Source organism: Aspergillus campestris, assembly GCF_002847485.1.
Source record: "Aspergillus campestris IBT 28561 chromosome Unknown P168scaffold_3, whole genome shotgun sequence".
Taxonomy (NCBI): Eukaryota; Fungi; Ascomycota; class Eurotiomycetes; order Eurotiales; family Aspergillaceae; genus Aspergillus; species Aspergillus campestris.
Genome location: NW_020194338.1, coordinates 1,589,379 through 1,602,922, shown reverse-complemented (window position 1 = coordinate 1,602,922; position 13,544 = coordinate 1,589,379). Strand labels below are relative to the sequence as shown.

The window sequence follows — 13,544 nt, the reverse complement described above, 5'->3', positions numbered from 1 at the left end:
ACTATTTGTGAACGAGTGTTGGAATTAGATCGGGGGCGTTGGTAGAGATATGTACGGTAGTACTATACACAAGTTGAAGGAGCGACACCGGACCGGCCTGGGAAGGAGAAGAAGAAGAGAAGGACAAAGAAAAGGAACACCAAGAACAAAGGACAGGTTCAACCCGAGGAGGAAGAAGAAGAAGAAAAATAAAAAGAAGAAATAGAACAAGGATAGCAAGAAGAAGAGGACGAAGTGGTCATGAAAACTTCTTCCTAAGATTTTCATACCGCGAAGCTGGATAATCGATGAAATTCTTCTTCGTATCCAGCCCGCCCGTTCCACCCAAGCTCTCAACCAACTGCAGTATTCGTCAGCACAAATTTACCAAAGAGATCAGAGCAATTAAAAGAGAAAGAAAGGAAGAAAACCAACCGTAGCAATCAAGCTCCCCTTACCCACTTCTCGATCCCCACTAGCCTCCCACCACATCGCACCCCCAAGACCCTTCCGCTTAATATACTCAGCCTTCTCCTTAACGGTATCCTGCGTATCATAGCTAATCATGACCCTTCTTTGCGCATCATAGCTATGAGTAGCGCCAATATCCTGTTCAGTGATAACTTTGGCGCCAGGCCGCGGCAGCGCCTTGACGTCCCACACGTCAGGGTCCCAGCTACCGTCGCCGCGGCCGCTGGTGTCGTCAACGCCGGAGAAGGGCTTACCGGGGCCGTCGGTGTTGGCGAAGGAGCGGCCGTAGAGCGGGATGCCCAGGGATATCTGGGACGGGGGCACCCCGGCGTCGATGTACGCGGAGATGGCTTGCTCGGTGTTGAAGGGTGTGGAGAGAGGGTTGGCGAGCGAGGGGTTAATGTTCGCTGTGTGGGCGGCTGTGGTGTCTTCTTTGAGGGCGTAGTCGTAGGCCATGAGGTTGATGAAGTTGGCGACTTCGGAGATGGCTTTTAAGTTGAGGACTTTGTATCTGGTGGGGCCTGGTTCTTTTAGTTGGTTTTCTTCTTTGGGGGATTGTGTAAGTGTGTATGTACCTGCTGCAGTGGCGACGCTGAGGAGGAAGTGTTCTCCTTTGGCATTGGCTTGGGCGTATCTGTCGAGTTCCTGTTGGTCGGTCAGCAAGCTCATTCGTTGAAGCAAGATGAGAAGAGATCTATATGATGCTGACCTGTCTCGTAGCCTTCAGTAACTGAAGCATGTTCTCACCCTCCTGCTCATTGGAAGGATACTAATCAACACGCAGTTAGCAAAGTCAGAACATCTAAGGTATGCGCAACAAGAACAAGAATGAATGAAAGAAGGAGAAAAAGCAAGAGTAACCAACCTCCCAGTCAACATCCAACCCATCCATCCCCATATCCCCCATCAGCTTCACCGCAGTCTCTGCAAACCGTTTCCTACCACTCCCACTGCCTGCTGGTCCCGCAAAGTGCTGTGAGAAGTCCCAGCCCCCGATGCTCAGCATCACCTTGAGGCTGCGATTCCGCTTTTTCAGCAGGAACAGCTGCTTCGTAGAGCCGTAAACGTTGTTGCCCGTGTTGCCGACCTCGCCCGAGGTGGGGTCGCCGGGGTAGCGCCGCTCGAGGTCGGCGTAAACGTCGGTGAGGAAGACTTCGCCGTCGGGGTGGATGTCGGCGAAGGCGTACAGCACGTGGGTGAGCTGTTCGGTGGGGAGGGATTCGGCGTGGTAGTTCCTTTTGAAGATGCCCTAATCAAAATAGAAGGGGATTTTGTTAGCAGGTGGCTGTGCATTTTAGAGTAAGGGTATGAGGTTGATAGGTGACGAACCCAGTTGACAAAGTAAGCCATGGAGCGATATCCTCCAGAACCGCTCTTTGGCTCTGGAGCTGGAGCCGGGGCCGGCGCCAGGGTCGAGGTCGCCCCAGGTACTCCAAGGGCCAAATCGAAGCTAGCAGATACAGGAATGGCGACTACCATAGCCCGGTACCAGACACAGGCTAGAAAGAGGAAGATAGACAGGAAACGGGCCATTGTATGCTTGTCTTCTCTGCCACCCACTGCCTGAGCAGGACTTGTAAGGAAAGGAAGGGGACTGGGAGTCCTGGTTGACTTATTTCAAAGAACGACTCCACCATCCGGACTATATACTACGATGCTCAAGCGGGCTTGGGCTGTGCATCGCAGACTTCATACCTGTCCAGTTACCCTGGTATGCCGAGCGGCGATGGGTCCAGGCCAAGGGTTCCGGGACATGGTCTCATGGGAGGCGTGAATGCAGGGATTGAGTATATATCAAAGACTTTAAAACTCTCATCTGGCTTGCTATTGGACAGTGCTGCGGCCGTGTCCTTGCATTGTGGCCGTTCTCGTCAGGACGAGGGTCAGGTGTCGAAAGTCTGAGTAAGATGAAGAGTCCAGGTACTGTCCGGGCAAATCAACGGGCGATGAGATTACCCGAATACACAGGGGGGTTCAAGTAAGACAACAAGCCTCATGAACGGATTTGGATATCTCTGCTATAAGGAACAGTAGTATCGATGTCATTTCCAGGGGAAGGAACAACACAAGGACCAACACGAAGCGTTGATGACACCCATTTGGATCGATGCCAAGACCGAAATCCACTCTATCCCTAACCGGATATCGGGAACATGCTGATTTCATTAACGTCGTTCTTTGTTGGAAAGGATAAGACAGGGGGTAGTGATTTCGACATGGAGGTCAAAGAAGGACGAGTCATGAACGGCCTTGTGCATGAACCCCCTTCAGCCACATGGATCCTCAAACGGGCTTAGACAGCCACCGTTTCAGGTGGGGAATTTGTATCACCTTCATCATGCCTTGGTGATGAACGAAAGGATTGAGAGTCAATCTCGGCAGATCGTACCCCAGACCTCCATCGAGGTAATATCGCTGTATCCAAGTGGTACGGTGGCAAGTATTGCAAGTGTCGAGGAGGAACGTGCCAGCGCATTAGGGCTGACGATATTTGCCCCGGATCACCATCATCCATCCAATGGAGTCAACTCTTACTAATGGGATCGCATGTCAGACGTGCGACCTAGTCCCTGCATGCTTCTCAGACTTGTACTCCGGAGTTTTGTTCCGCGGGGAAACCCTGCTGGTAGTCTAGATTCTTGATGTTAGCTTCTTAGGTGAATGATTGATAGTCAGATTACGCTAGACAGGGTTGTTTGGCCAACCGTTAATGCTCAGCAAATCAAGGCGAACAAATATGACGAAGAAATTATATTTGAGATAGATCTATCGTATGAGATCCGTCAACTAACAACTCAGAAACAGGCCCAGTGATTCTTCGCCAAGCCCAAGAAGCATACACACGTACACACGCATACAAAGGAAAAGTACGGGACAAGAAAGAAAAAGAAGAGGAAAAGAAAAGAAAGGCTCGCACGGACATATCCGTTTTCGCTAACAACAACAAAAGAAAATGGGGTATATTTCGAAAATGTAACAAATGCACTTGACAAACGCCGTATGCTGAAGGGTTAATCTTCTTCCGCCTGTGTTCTGATTTAAGGGAGCGGTGGATATCATTATTGAGACACTTGTCTTGGTCGTAGTGTGTCTTTTTCTCTGGTAACTGGGGCTTTTGCCAACTCTCGAGCTAGCTTCAAGCTTGCCCAGCGGAAAGCAAACCACCGTCTTGATCCGGCCGCAGAATCGCTCCCTGTAAAGCAGTGTATTCTGGTGGGGGTGGGCACGGGGACGAAGCAGTGACGGGCACCCTTCGTGGAGAAAAGAACTCCGCATTGACCTCAGCCTGGGAGATATTGAGTTCGGAGCCCTTCCCTCCTGGACGCGGCTGGCTGACCAACTGGATGGGCACCCTCAGGGAAGCGGATGGGCTGACGAGGTTTGCGCAGGGGGTGTGATAGGAGATGCTGAGTTCAAGGGTGTAGGTGCGGGAGATGAGACATGAATGGAAAGTCGGGACGAAGGCCTTGGACGCTGGCAGGGTAATGGGAATGACGACCGACGCAGTGTAGTAGGTCTGCCCTGCGGGACTGGCGGACGGCGGCGTGATTGAATCTTCCGACGAGGTAGACTGCAGCGAGTCGCAACGGTCGAATGTGGCGGCAGAGTGCTTGGTCCACTGTGCAGAAGCGACACAGAGCTTGGATAGCGGGACGGTCTCGGAGTAGATGCCGCGGCCAACATGCGTCCAGAGCAGGGCGCTCGAGGCAGACGGATAGTCCGCCCAGGGCTCGGCGCTGTAAAAGGTTGATGCGCGCAGACGTGACCAGACGGTGCCTAGGCGCGGGGGCAACTCGGAGCCAACAGGGTCGAAGCGCAAATTCACGGTGGCAGCGGTGCTGACGATGTCGCTGATAGCACCGTTGGGTGGGCTGAGGCGGACGGGTTTGGGCTGGGACGCGGTGACCACGAGCCGGCCGAGCCTACCGCGCATCAAGCCGCGCTTGACGTCTTTCTCTCTCCGCGTGCAGTAGACGCTATCCTGATCAGTGAAGTTGAGGGGAGGCTCCTCATCGATTATGGGGACGACGCGCACTTTCTTTCCGGCGGAGGCGAGCGTCTTGGAGTCGTTTCGGCTGGAGTTGGGTCGACGGTTGATGGCCACACGGATGAGGTATGAGATGCGGCACATATCCGGAGCTAGGTCATCTAGCAGGGACTTTCCGTCGCTGGCTAACATGGGATCACCGAGCGAGGGGGGGACCAGAGTGTGAGAGCGTCCAACGTGCTGGTTGGTTTTGTGATGGCTACATGCGTGCGGGAGCAGACGATCGGGCACGACGAAAGTGAAGGGAAACTGATAGGTACGTCCACGTTCAAAAACTCGTGGTGTAGGGTAGAGGGTATCGTCAATAGGTTGACGCAGGCGCAGGAAGGTCTGGTAGGCCCCGGTGCGGCCGGGCAGAGCAGAACGCTCGACAGACGTTCTCGCTGTACCTTGTTTACTCAGTATATGATAGGCATCATCCACGGTAGATAGCATACCTTCAAATGTTATATCAATCTCGTCGAAACGTGTGTCTCGGTCTACTGTCACCATTGCCGTCCCTTCGATGCAATCTTTGGAGGTATATGAGTTGACGAGACCACCGACCTGGCTGACCAGCTCGATGTTTATTTTGGGCCGCGCATAACTGGTAAAGGCCTCGAGAGAACTAGAACCTCGGGTTGAAAGGGATGACGGCATGATTTGGGATGTGACTCAATATGCCCAGGTGGGGTCTGCAATATTGAGGTGGTGAAGGAAGGTAGCTTGTATATGGAATATGGGTGTATACAGAGACAAAACACAGAAAGACAATTAGGGAAATGGCGACCTTGGGGTTAAATAAAAAGATAAAACAGGTCGATGCTCCAAGAATCCTTTTCGTTTCTTCCCTTTTTTTTTATTATTTTTTTTTTCTTAATAAAATAAGAATAGTAAAAAAATCCGAGGGAAGGTTCGCAGGTGAATGTAGGGATGGTGTTGTGGTTGGGTAATGGAAAAGCACAGTGGAGTAGAGCAGATATAACTAGCCTTGAAAGTATGTATTTATCTCCATGCCTTGCCGGAGAATAAATATCCTAAGTGAGCTGGAAGCTTGGGTCATAAATAAACCGACATGCTCCTCGTTCGAATGGTTTGAAATCATTCTGCTGAGAAATCTCCCTATTTTTTCGGCAGGTTGTGACTCAAGTTGAGCTTTGTCCGTCTTTCTACTCCGTACTAATGCACGCCCTTTGACGAGTCCAAAATATCTGCACAGGGCTGATTAATATGATTTTTGGCTCATGATTAGAAATGAAGCTTGTTCCATGGTGCCTGAACTGTCCTGATTGGTTCTCGCGCCCTAGGATCGGCCACGCCCTTGCAATGACATCCCTTGGCAGGACGGAATGATCATACGCAATCCTAGTAATCTCGTGATTTAGTGATGATTGTACTAAGTACCTCGTATAGGGTCCATGGAAGAGAAGATCAATCAACCGGTAAATCGGGTCACATAATGACCTGTAAGTGCCTTTCACAGCTGGAGATGATGTCAAACATGGTTGCAGATCCTCCAAGACCGGGAAGAAAGAGCAGCATTTTGGAACCACTATCGTGATTATTGACAATGGTGTATGGAGGCTACTTCTGACGATAGATCACGCAACCCGATACTATACTCCAGCGAGTAAAACCACGAACTTTGCGCCGAGTCGGTAATCCATTCACCTTTGGTCAGGAGCCCATGCTCATAGTCACGATCCTATGGACCGTGGCTCGATGTAGAATGGTGAGTCGGAATCGGCCAAAGGATGCGTGGCATGGGCGGTGTCCACATGGTCCTTTTATTGGTCGTGTCGTCGAGGATGTCCTGGCACGGCGAACTATAAGTCATGTTTCCTGATTGGTGTAGAACGACTTTCATGTGTATGGATGGTACGTCTAGACCAACGACCGCCAGAAAATACCTGTTCGGCCGTCCATTACTAGGCTTGCAGACACATGGGACATTTGATGGCAGGTCCTATAGAGAAGAGAATATGAAAGTTGATAGTGGGATCCGCTCTCGATTCGATGGAGCTGCGAGGATAGCCGATGCCGAGCTTAGCCGAGACCTAGCAATACCAACATCAATCTTATTGCAGCAAAGGATTTCAACATCACCTTGTCAAGTATGTACTCATGGCACCATCCTAATCCTTCACCAACATGGTCTCACCCAAATTTATATCCGCTGCTATCCTTCGGTTAAAACTTCTGCCCTATATCTTAGTTTCCCAGCCGCTTGTTTGACGGTGATGGCACGTCCCCCATTGAATCCACTTGCCGGAGATAACCATCGGCGCCATTGTCGGGACCCGCATGTCCCTAATATTCGCTAGTCCGACATGCGCCATGGCGTGGTAGACGGCGGGATGCCGACTTTCGACGCCTTTCGGGAAAAGACTAGTCCGTCCGTCCATAGAGATGGCCCCAATTCATGAACATTTGAACAATCGTTTCATTTACCGCCCCTGCCAATTCTCGAGGAAGACCAGTCGTATGAAACCCATAGACGCCTTGACTTTGAATGTCAAAAAGGGTACCAATTGCAACACCATGAAGACTAGTGGTCTAGCGGTTAAGCGGACATCGGAGCGGACTTCGCGAGCGGAGTGAAAAATGCACCCTATAGTTGACCCGACAAAGTTAGCGGACTTGATCTATGTGGGTTGCTTGTAAGCCCCATCTAAGTCTATCACCGGCAGTAGATTGTGATCAACCTTTGTGTCATAGTTCAGACTAATATGATCACGCACGCGCTCTCTTATATTGTCTTATCAATGGTTTAGTAGTCATTCTCCCGTGTCAGCTTGGACTGTGTCGCTTTTACCATATCAGCGGTATGGTGTGATGACGAGGAGGACAAACATATTATAAAAAATTTGATATCGTGGTGAGGTATTGGTATTGGTGATGCGAGAGTGGATGCAGAGGAAGTGAAAAGAAGAGCAAAAGCAGGTAGACATGCCTGAGGTTCTTCACGAACACATGACTCGAACTTCTACTGCAATTCAACGCTGAACTATCCATCTTCAAACCATGATCTTTCATAGACTGTCTGACTGTCTCTATACACCCGAACTTTGCTCATCAACACTTCCAGGTAGGACAGAATTATGGAGTCTGTCCTCTGTCACGAGCAGCTGTTCCGGAAACCAAGAGAGGTCACCAGCACCAGAGGAGTGTTGGTCATGATTTATCACCATCAGAGCCAACGCTTTTCCACACAGCCATGCTTGGACCATTCCTTCGCCCGAGAATGCACAAGCCACCCATTCGGCACCGTGGCTCTCTTTGCTCTGGTCTCTCTGGGTGGCAGAGGGAGGGAGTTTACCCACCCACGGGTTCCCATCAGCACTGAATCCCATGTTCCCAGTCCACATCTGTTCCACACTAGGTCCAGAAACGGCCCCCCAGTTCTCTCGACCAAAAATACTACTAAGAGCGCCAGAGAGATGGATATCTGCATAGAAACTCAGTTCAGAGTCAGTGGAGAGGCCTATATCCGCAACGCCTCCGGTTTGGCCTTGGGCAAATCCACCACCAAACATCATCTTCGCAGCATCCGCTTGACCCCCAGAAGGCAACTGGGTAAGATAGTCAAATCCTCTTTCATAGTTGAACAACCAGGAATGCTCTGTGCCCTGGTTTATGAATTTGACACCGGCGTTTTGCGCAGACATTTGTCCTCGAATCGGGTAGACGCGGCCTCTCAGGCCGGGGACGAGATGACCAACGTGGGCATTGGTGCAATGGATGACATGGCGGGTACGGATTGTGCCTCTCGCTGTGACAACGGAGTAAGGAAGGTCGGGAGTGCTTTGGTTGTGGTCATTATGGATCGCTGTGACAGGTGTGTTCGTCTCGATGCATAATTCCCCTGGAAATTCTTGATGCAGACGTGCCAATACTCCAGTTACAAATCTATATGGCCAAAGTGCACCGGCCGGGCCAGCGATAACGCCTCGAGCAGTTGAGAGACCAAATTCCTGAAAAAATGAGCTGCATTCTTCTACAGCGGGGGCATATATCACCAACCTCGGGGATATCTTCTCGCTCGAATATTTTCCATTCGGCGGCTTCTTTTGGCATACATTCCTTGAATCTCCGAATACAACGAACAGATTCCTGCCATTTCTCCTCATCAAAGTAGGCACTCAAAAACTGCACTTTTCTTGTTTGGGATTCCTCAGTCAATCCATACTCATCCGCCACTTTGAGTATCTCCGGAAGATGGGCGAGTCGGAACCGCGTTATCTTCTTAGCCGCCTCTAACCCATACTTTGCTTCAAAATCGGTGAACTCCTCGACTGTTTCCAGGATGTGGCCTCCATTGCGACCAGTTGCACCGCTACAAGTGTCGCGCGCCTCTAGGATGACAATTTTTGGGCTAGAAGAGCCCTTTTCTTGGCCACGAGGCTCTTCTAAAAGGGTCCTAGCGATGGATGCGCCGGTAATCCCCGATCCAATAATCACGATCTCAGATTGGCTGGGTAGTGTCGACGACTGAGTCTTTGCCAATTTCGGGTGTGGCTGCTTCAGCCAGAAAGAAGTAGTCGTCGGATTTGCGGGAATTCCTGGATCGGACAAAGTTCGCTTTAAGGCGTCCTGTCGGGCCTCAAGTGGGATTGCCGGATCAAACAGTGAGGCTTGTACAAAGGCCATGATGGGAGAAGTCACAAATATGGGTTTGAGAAGGTGCAGTAGGTTTGAAGAAAAAGAGAAATATGCTTACAGCTTTGACGAAACATGCGAGCTTATCAGCGATTGATAAAGCCGAGATGGTGTTGTTCGGCGTTTCGGTTGTTGCAGCTAATCGGGGATAAGGCCAAGACGGAGTATTCCTGGTGACTATCACAGTACCCGATGAGGAAGGCAATAGTGTAACTCGGCAGCAATGGAGGATCTACTTGACTTTCTAGATAGCTAGTCTTGTGGTGTCATCGGCATTGCCTGGTAAGGGCATTTGGCGCGTTGACAGTGCTGTCCGATCCATGTTAGCTCGGATATTAGTGTCAACCTCCTACCCAATCGAGGCCCCCGCCATCATAGGATGATGAATAAGGAATAAGACGGTTGATTATTTCTTGATTGTCTGAGCGTCTCATATAACGATCTCTCCTAATTGGGTAGATAAGAAGCGGGGATCAGTGAGGGGCATTGCTCGTCCGAGCTCAGGCTGAGATCAGACATAAGTTATAACCCTCATCAAACCGACACTTTGGTACACAACCTCAAGGAAATTTGTTCTCTCAATCATGACACGGACCACGACAGCTGGAGATTGGCGCACGGCAGTCGCGCAGAAGCGCGAGCAGCTTGCTTCTGCCATCCCTGCTAAATGGCGGCTGGACGACAAACTTCTCGCATCGCTGCCGCAAAATGGCAATCTGATTGAAGCAGATATACCGCGTCGCAGCGGTATTCTCTCCGAAGAAGAACTCCAGATTACAGAAGCCTACACGGCAGAGGAGCTTCTTCGGCAGCTTGCGGCGGGTGAACTGAGCTCGTTGGCAGTGACGACTGCATTTTGCAAGCGTGCAGCTATTGCCCAGCAGTTGGTAAGGTTGTAGAAACACCTCGAGACAGAATTAGTTCTTCTAACTAGTTAGACCTCCTGTCTGACCGAGCACTTTTTCCCCCGCGCACTCGAACGAGCCCAGTATCTTGATGACTACCTGAAACGAGAGAAGAAAGTGGTGGGTCCGTTGCACGGATTGCCCGTCAGTCTTAAAGACTGCTTCCGTATTGAAGGAGTCCAAAGCACCGTGGGCTATGTTTCCTTTCTTGAACACCCACCGGCCAGCTCAAATTCGGCATTGGTGAACATGTTGCTAGACATGGGGGCGGTGCTCTACGTGAAGACCAATATTCCGCAAACCTTGATGGTCTGTACCCTGCTCTGCGTTTTCTCTCTACACTCCATTAACATAGACCTAGACTGGCGATTCCCAAAACAACATCTACGGCCGCACATTGAACCCCCGCAACACCAACCTGACAGCCGGAGGATCAAGTGGCGGCGAAGGGGCGTTGGTCGCCTTTCGGGGCTCGATCCTCGGTGTGGGGACAGACGTCGCAGGCTCCGTCCGAATCCCCGCTCTCTGCTGCGGAGTGTACGGGTTCAATCCGACGGCCAATCGCATCCCCTATAGTGGGTTGGTAACCGGGATGTTCGAGGGCCTCCCGGGACTCACCACAGCAGCAGGGCCGCTCGCAAACAGCCTGGGAGATCTCAAGCTGTTCATGTCACACGTTCTCGGAGCTGAACCCTGGCGATACGACGCGACAGCCAACGCAATCCCCTGGCCCACAGGCCCCAGCCTTCAATCACCACTTACCATCGGAATCCTTCCGGAAGACTCGCACTTCCCACTGCATCCGCCAGTGCGCCGCGCCCTAGAATCCGCCATCAAGGCATTGTCCGCCAAAGGCCATCGCATTGTGCGGTTGGGGGATGCGCCCCAACGCAGCGTTTCCTACGCCAACCGTCTCGCGTTCCAGTACTTGATTACCGGTCCCCGTCTCGACCACATTAGCCCCAGCGGGGAGCCTCTAATCGCATCCGCCGCCAAAGCTTCGTCTCCGATGTTTTCCGGTCCATTTCCCGTGTCGCAGGATCTGGAGACCTTCCTGAAGATCGACGCCCTGTACAATGCGCGGGTCGCGTACGCGGAGGCCTGGCGCGAGGCATGGGTGTCGAATGGCCTGGACGTGGTGCTCGGGCCCGGCGCGCAGAACACGGCGGTGCCGTACGACACGTACGGATGGCCTGCGTACACGGCAGTGTGGAACGTGCTTGATGTATGTTCTAGTAGTTGTTCCGTGCGAGGGATATAATTGCTAACCGATCCAAGTACCCCGCATGCATTATCCCTTACGGGAAAGCGTCGCAAGCGCTCGACCCCGAGCCGATGGCGATCTACGATGGCGTCCAGCCAAGTTGTACGTCGATCGATCGACTGATCCTAGGATGAATCACGGCTGACAATTATCTAGATGACCCGCAGGCCGTAGATGGAGCGCCCTGCGCCCTTCAGATTGTCGCACCACGATACCAGGACGAACGATGTCTATCAGCGGCAGCCATTATCGAGAGAGACATTCAGTAGACAAGAATACATACAACACGTAGCCCTAAGACCATTGGGGTCATACCCACAATCCTATCCTCTTATCCATTCCACATTCCACTCATACCTAACCACCCTGTATTTTCCATCCTTAATCCTATCATATTTCCTATTTATGGTAGGTATACTACTGAGACCCCTCCAACACCCCACTCTCCACCCAGACCCGCTCATCGAACCCCTCCATGCAAGCCCGATAGTCCTCCCCCGCCGCAACCCACCCCTTGATACCGCCCTGCAGGACAAGGCTCTGCATGGAGCGATCCCCGCGGTCCTCCAGCAAGTCCGCGAACCAGTTTGCGGCGCGGGTGCCGCGGCCGGCCGATGATCCTTCCATAAATCAGCTATCCAAATCATTTTTCGACGGCTTTTACAATAACATAGCATCATGCTACCTAGCATAACAGGAAATAAGAAGAAAAAAACTCACCACAAAACCACAAAACATGCTTCACCCCCGCGGCAGCAAGCATTTCGTAGAGGGTGGGCAGCGAGGGGTAAAGCGTTTGGGCGGGGAGGTTGAGGGAGTGTTTGATGGTGCCGCCCTTGTTTGTCAGATATATAATTCGATATTTGTATATATGGTATCAAAAAAGAAGGGAAAATAAAGAAGAAATACCTCATGATCTGTCCGTCGCAAATCAACAACGACATAGTCTTTTCCTGGGACGCGGCCCTGCTGCATCCACTGCAGGAGCCGATCGCGGGGGATGGAGGCGGCGATGGTGCGGGGGGCGGGGAACGCTGCGTGCCAGGGAAGGGACATGTTGTTCTTATTTTATTTTATTTTTTTTTTTATCTATTGTGTTAGATGTTGTTTTTGAATGAGTTGTTGGCGTGGTTGGAATCCGGTGGATTCGGGGTGGGTTCCGGAGAAGAAAAAAAAGGCGTGGAGATGGTTTGGTGGGGTTGGATTAGTTGGTTTTATACAGAATGACTGTGGGTAACAACTATGCGTGCTCGTTCAATAAAAAGCTCTGCCGTTTCTATTCTAACTGCTACTAGGTATCTTAGATCTTCAAGGAGTTATACTTGGTTTATCTTAGTTTACCCAGCTGCGACAGGAAAGTATATATTACTTATCTGATAATAGTTAAAAGCGGTACATTTACAAGACGTCCTGAGCTGGAACTTCATGTCCTATCCGGCTGTCTGTTCTAATCTGCATGCATACTTTGGTTCGAATCAAGTTGTATTACTTGGACTTCAAATTCCTAACACCATAGAAGGTGAACCAAACCTAATCCCAGGTCCAGTAGCAGATGCTCCAGTAGCACACGCTCGGCTTCTCGCCCTCGCTATGATCTATTATTTGACAGTAGACCACTGCCCACGATAGACATGATCCGGCTCACTTTCAGCCCGTTCCACATCCTCCTCTACACTGCTGTGCCCAGAATGATACAGCATCAACGCGATAGCCGAAGCCTGAAAGGTCGCACGAACAGTAGGCCAGCCCAAGATTTCGCCGTCGAGACCCCTCGCAGCGCACACGAGCAGGACCGTGTCGTCTCGTGTGGACCTCTCGTCCAGGATGGCAAAGTAGCTGGGCATAATTTCCGACTCGGTGTTCTCGACAAGCTTCAAGAGCAGTTGGTGGCATTCCTGAGGCGTCTTTCCGATGAATGGAGAGTTTGGGTTGCTGTCATTCTCGATTGGTGCCCGTGATGGCTCGTCGTAGTAGTTGTCAATGCTGTCCACGAAGACAAGGCACCATTCGTCTTCATCAACGTCGTCATTTTGCTCAATGAACCGATCCATGACCTGCAAAGGGGTTAGTATTGAGCCAAGGCTAGGGAGGGGAAGACTGACCTCTTTGCTCAGCGGAGCAGCGCAGACTACGGGAAATAATGCAACCATCTTTGAACGTATATGTGAATTAGGGAGGAAAACAATCAGGCAACAGAGCAGGAATGATCCAGTAGAGGGACGGGGTATTAGAGCAATGC

At 51.2% G+C, this 13,544-nt stretch overlaps 6 protein-coding genes across 6 annotated transcripts; 1 reads left to right on the top strand and 5 right to left on the bottom strand.

The window, feature by feature from the left end:
- On the bottom strand, positions 1-2,435 carry P168DRAFT_265391 (glycoside hydrolase family 18 protein). The gene is made up of 6 exons (XM_024834910.1): positions 1,780-2,435; positions 1,316-1,699; positions 1,160-1,219; positions 1,026-1,095; positions 415-971; positions 1-340 (listed from the first exon to the last, which is right to left on the bottom strand). The coding sequence occupies exons 1-6, from the start codon at positions 1,981-1,983 to the stop codon at positions 239-241; spliced, it is 1,377 nt and encodes a 458-aa protein (XP_024695304.1). The 5' UTR covers positions 1,984-2,435; the 3' UTR covers positions 1-238.
- Positions 2,436-3,586: 1,151 nt separating this feature from the next.
- Positions 3,587-5,137, bottom strand: P168DRAFT_232397 (arrestin (or S-antigen), N-terminal domain protein; the record flags this gene model as incomplete). The annotated part of the gene is made up of 2 exons (XM_024833318.1): positions 3,587-4,887; positions 4,936-5,137. 2 exons carry the CDS (start codon positions 5,135-5,137, stop codon positions 3,587-3,589), a joined length of 1,503 nt encoding a protein of 500 aa, XP_024695303.1.
- A 2,283-nt stretch (positions 5,138-7,420) lies between these two features.
- P168DRAFT_309567 (NAD(P)/FAD-dependent oxidoreductase) lies at positions 7,421-9,172 on the bottom strand. Its single transcript, XM_024839313.1, has 2 exons — positions 8,501-9,172; positions 7,421-8,451 (listed from the first exon to the last, which is right to left on the bottom strand). Exons 1-2 carry the CDS (start codon positions 9,125-9,127, stop codon positions 7,531-7,533), a joined length of 1,548 nt encoding a protein of 515 aa, XP_024695302.1. The 5' UTR covers positions 9,128-9,172; the 3' UTR covers positions 7,421-7,530.
- A 275-nt stretch (positions 9,173-9,447) lies between these two features.
- On the top strand, positions 9,448-11,724 carry gmdB (general amidase GmdB). The gene is made up of 5 exons (XM_024834173.1): positions 9,448-10,023; positions 10,075-10,350; positions 10,403-11,266; positions 11,320-11,407; positions 11,462-11,724. The coding sequence occupies exons 1-5, from the start codon at positions 9,721-9,723 to the stop codon at positions 11,572-11,574; spliced, it is 1,644 nt and encodes a 547-aa protein (XP_024695301.1). The 5' UTR covers positions 9,448-9,720; the 3' UTR covers positions 11,575-11,724.
- On the bottom strand, positions 11,723-12,468 carry P168DRAFT_325540 (putative arsenate reductase (Arc2); the record flags this gene model as incomplete). Its single annotated transcript, XM_024841016.1, has 3 exons — positions 12,215-12,468; positions 12,026-12,140; positions 11,723-11,925 (listed from the first exon to the last, which is right to left on the bottom strand). The coding sequence occupies exons 1-3, from the start codon at positions 12,359-12,361 to the stop codon at positions 11,723-11,725; spliced, it is 465 nt and encodes a 154-aa protein (XP_024695300.1). The 5' UTR covers positions 12,362-12,468.
- Positions 12,469-12,793: 325 nt separating this feature from the next.
- On the bottom strand, positions 12,794-13,538 carry P168DRAFT_288619 (uncharacterized protein). The gene is made up of 2 exons (XM_024836830.1): positions 13,408-13,538; positions 12,794-13,359 (listed from the first exon to the last, which is right to left on the bottom strand). Exons 1-2 carry the CDS (start codon positions 13,453-13,455, stop codon positions 12,904-12,906), a joined length of 504 nt encoding a protein of 167 aa, XP_024695299.1. The 5' UTR covers positions 13,456-13,538; the 3' UTR covers positions 12,794-12,903.
- Between the last annotated feature and the right edge of the window lie 6 nt (positions 13,539-13,544).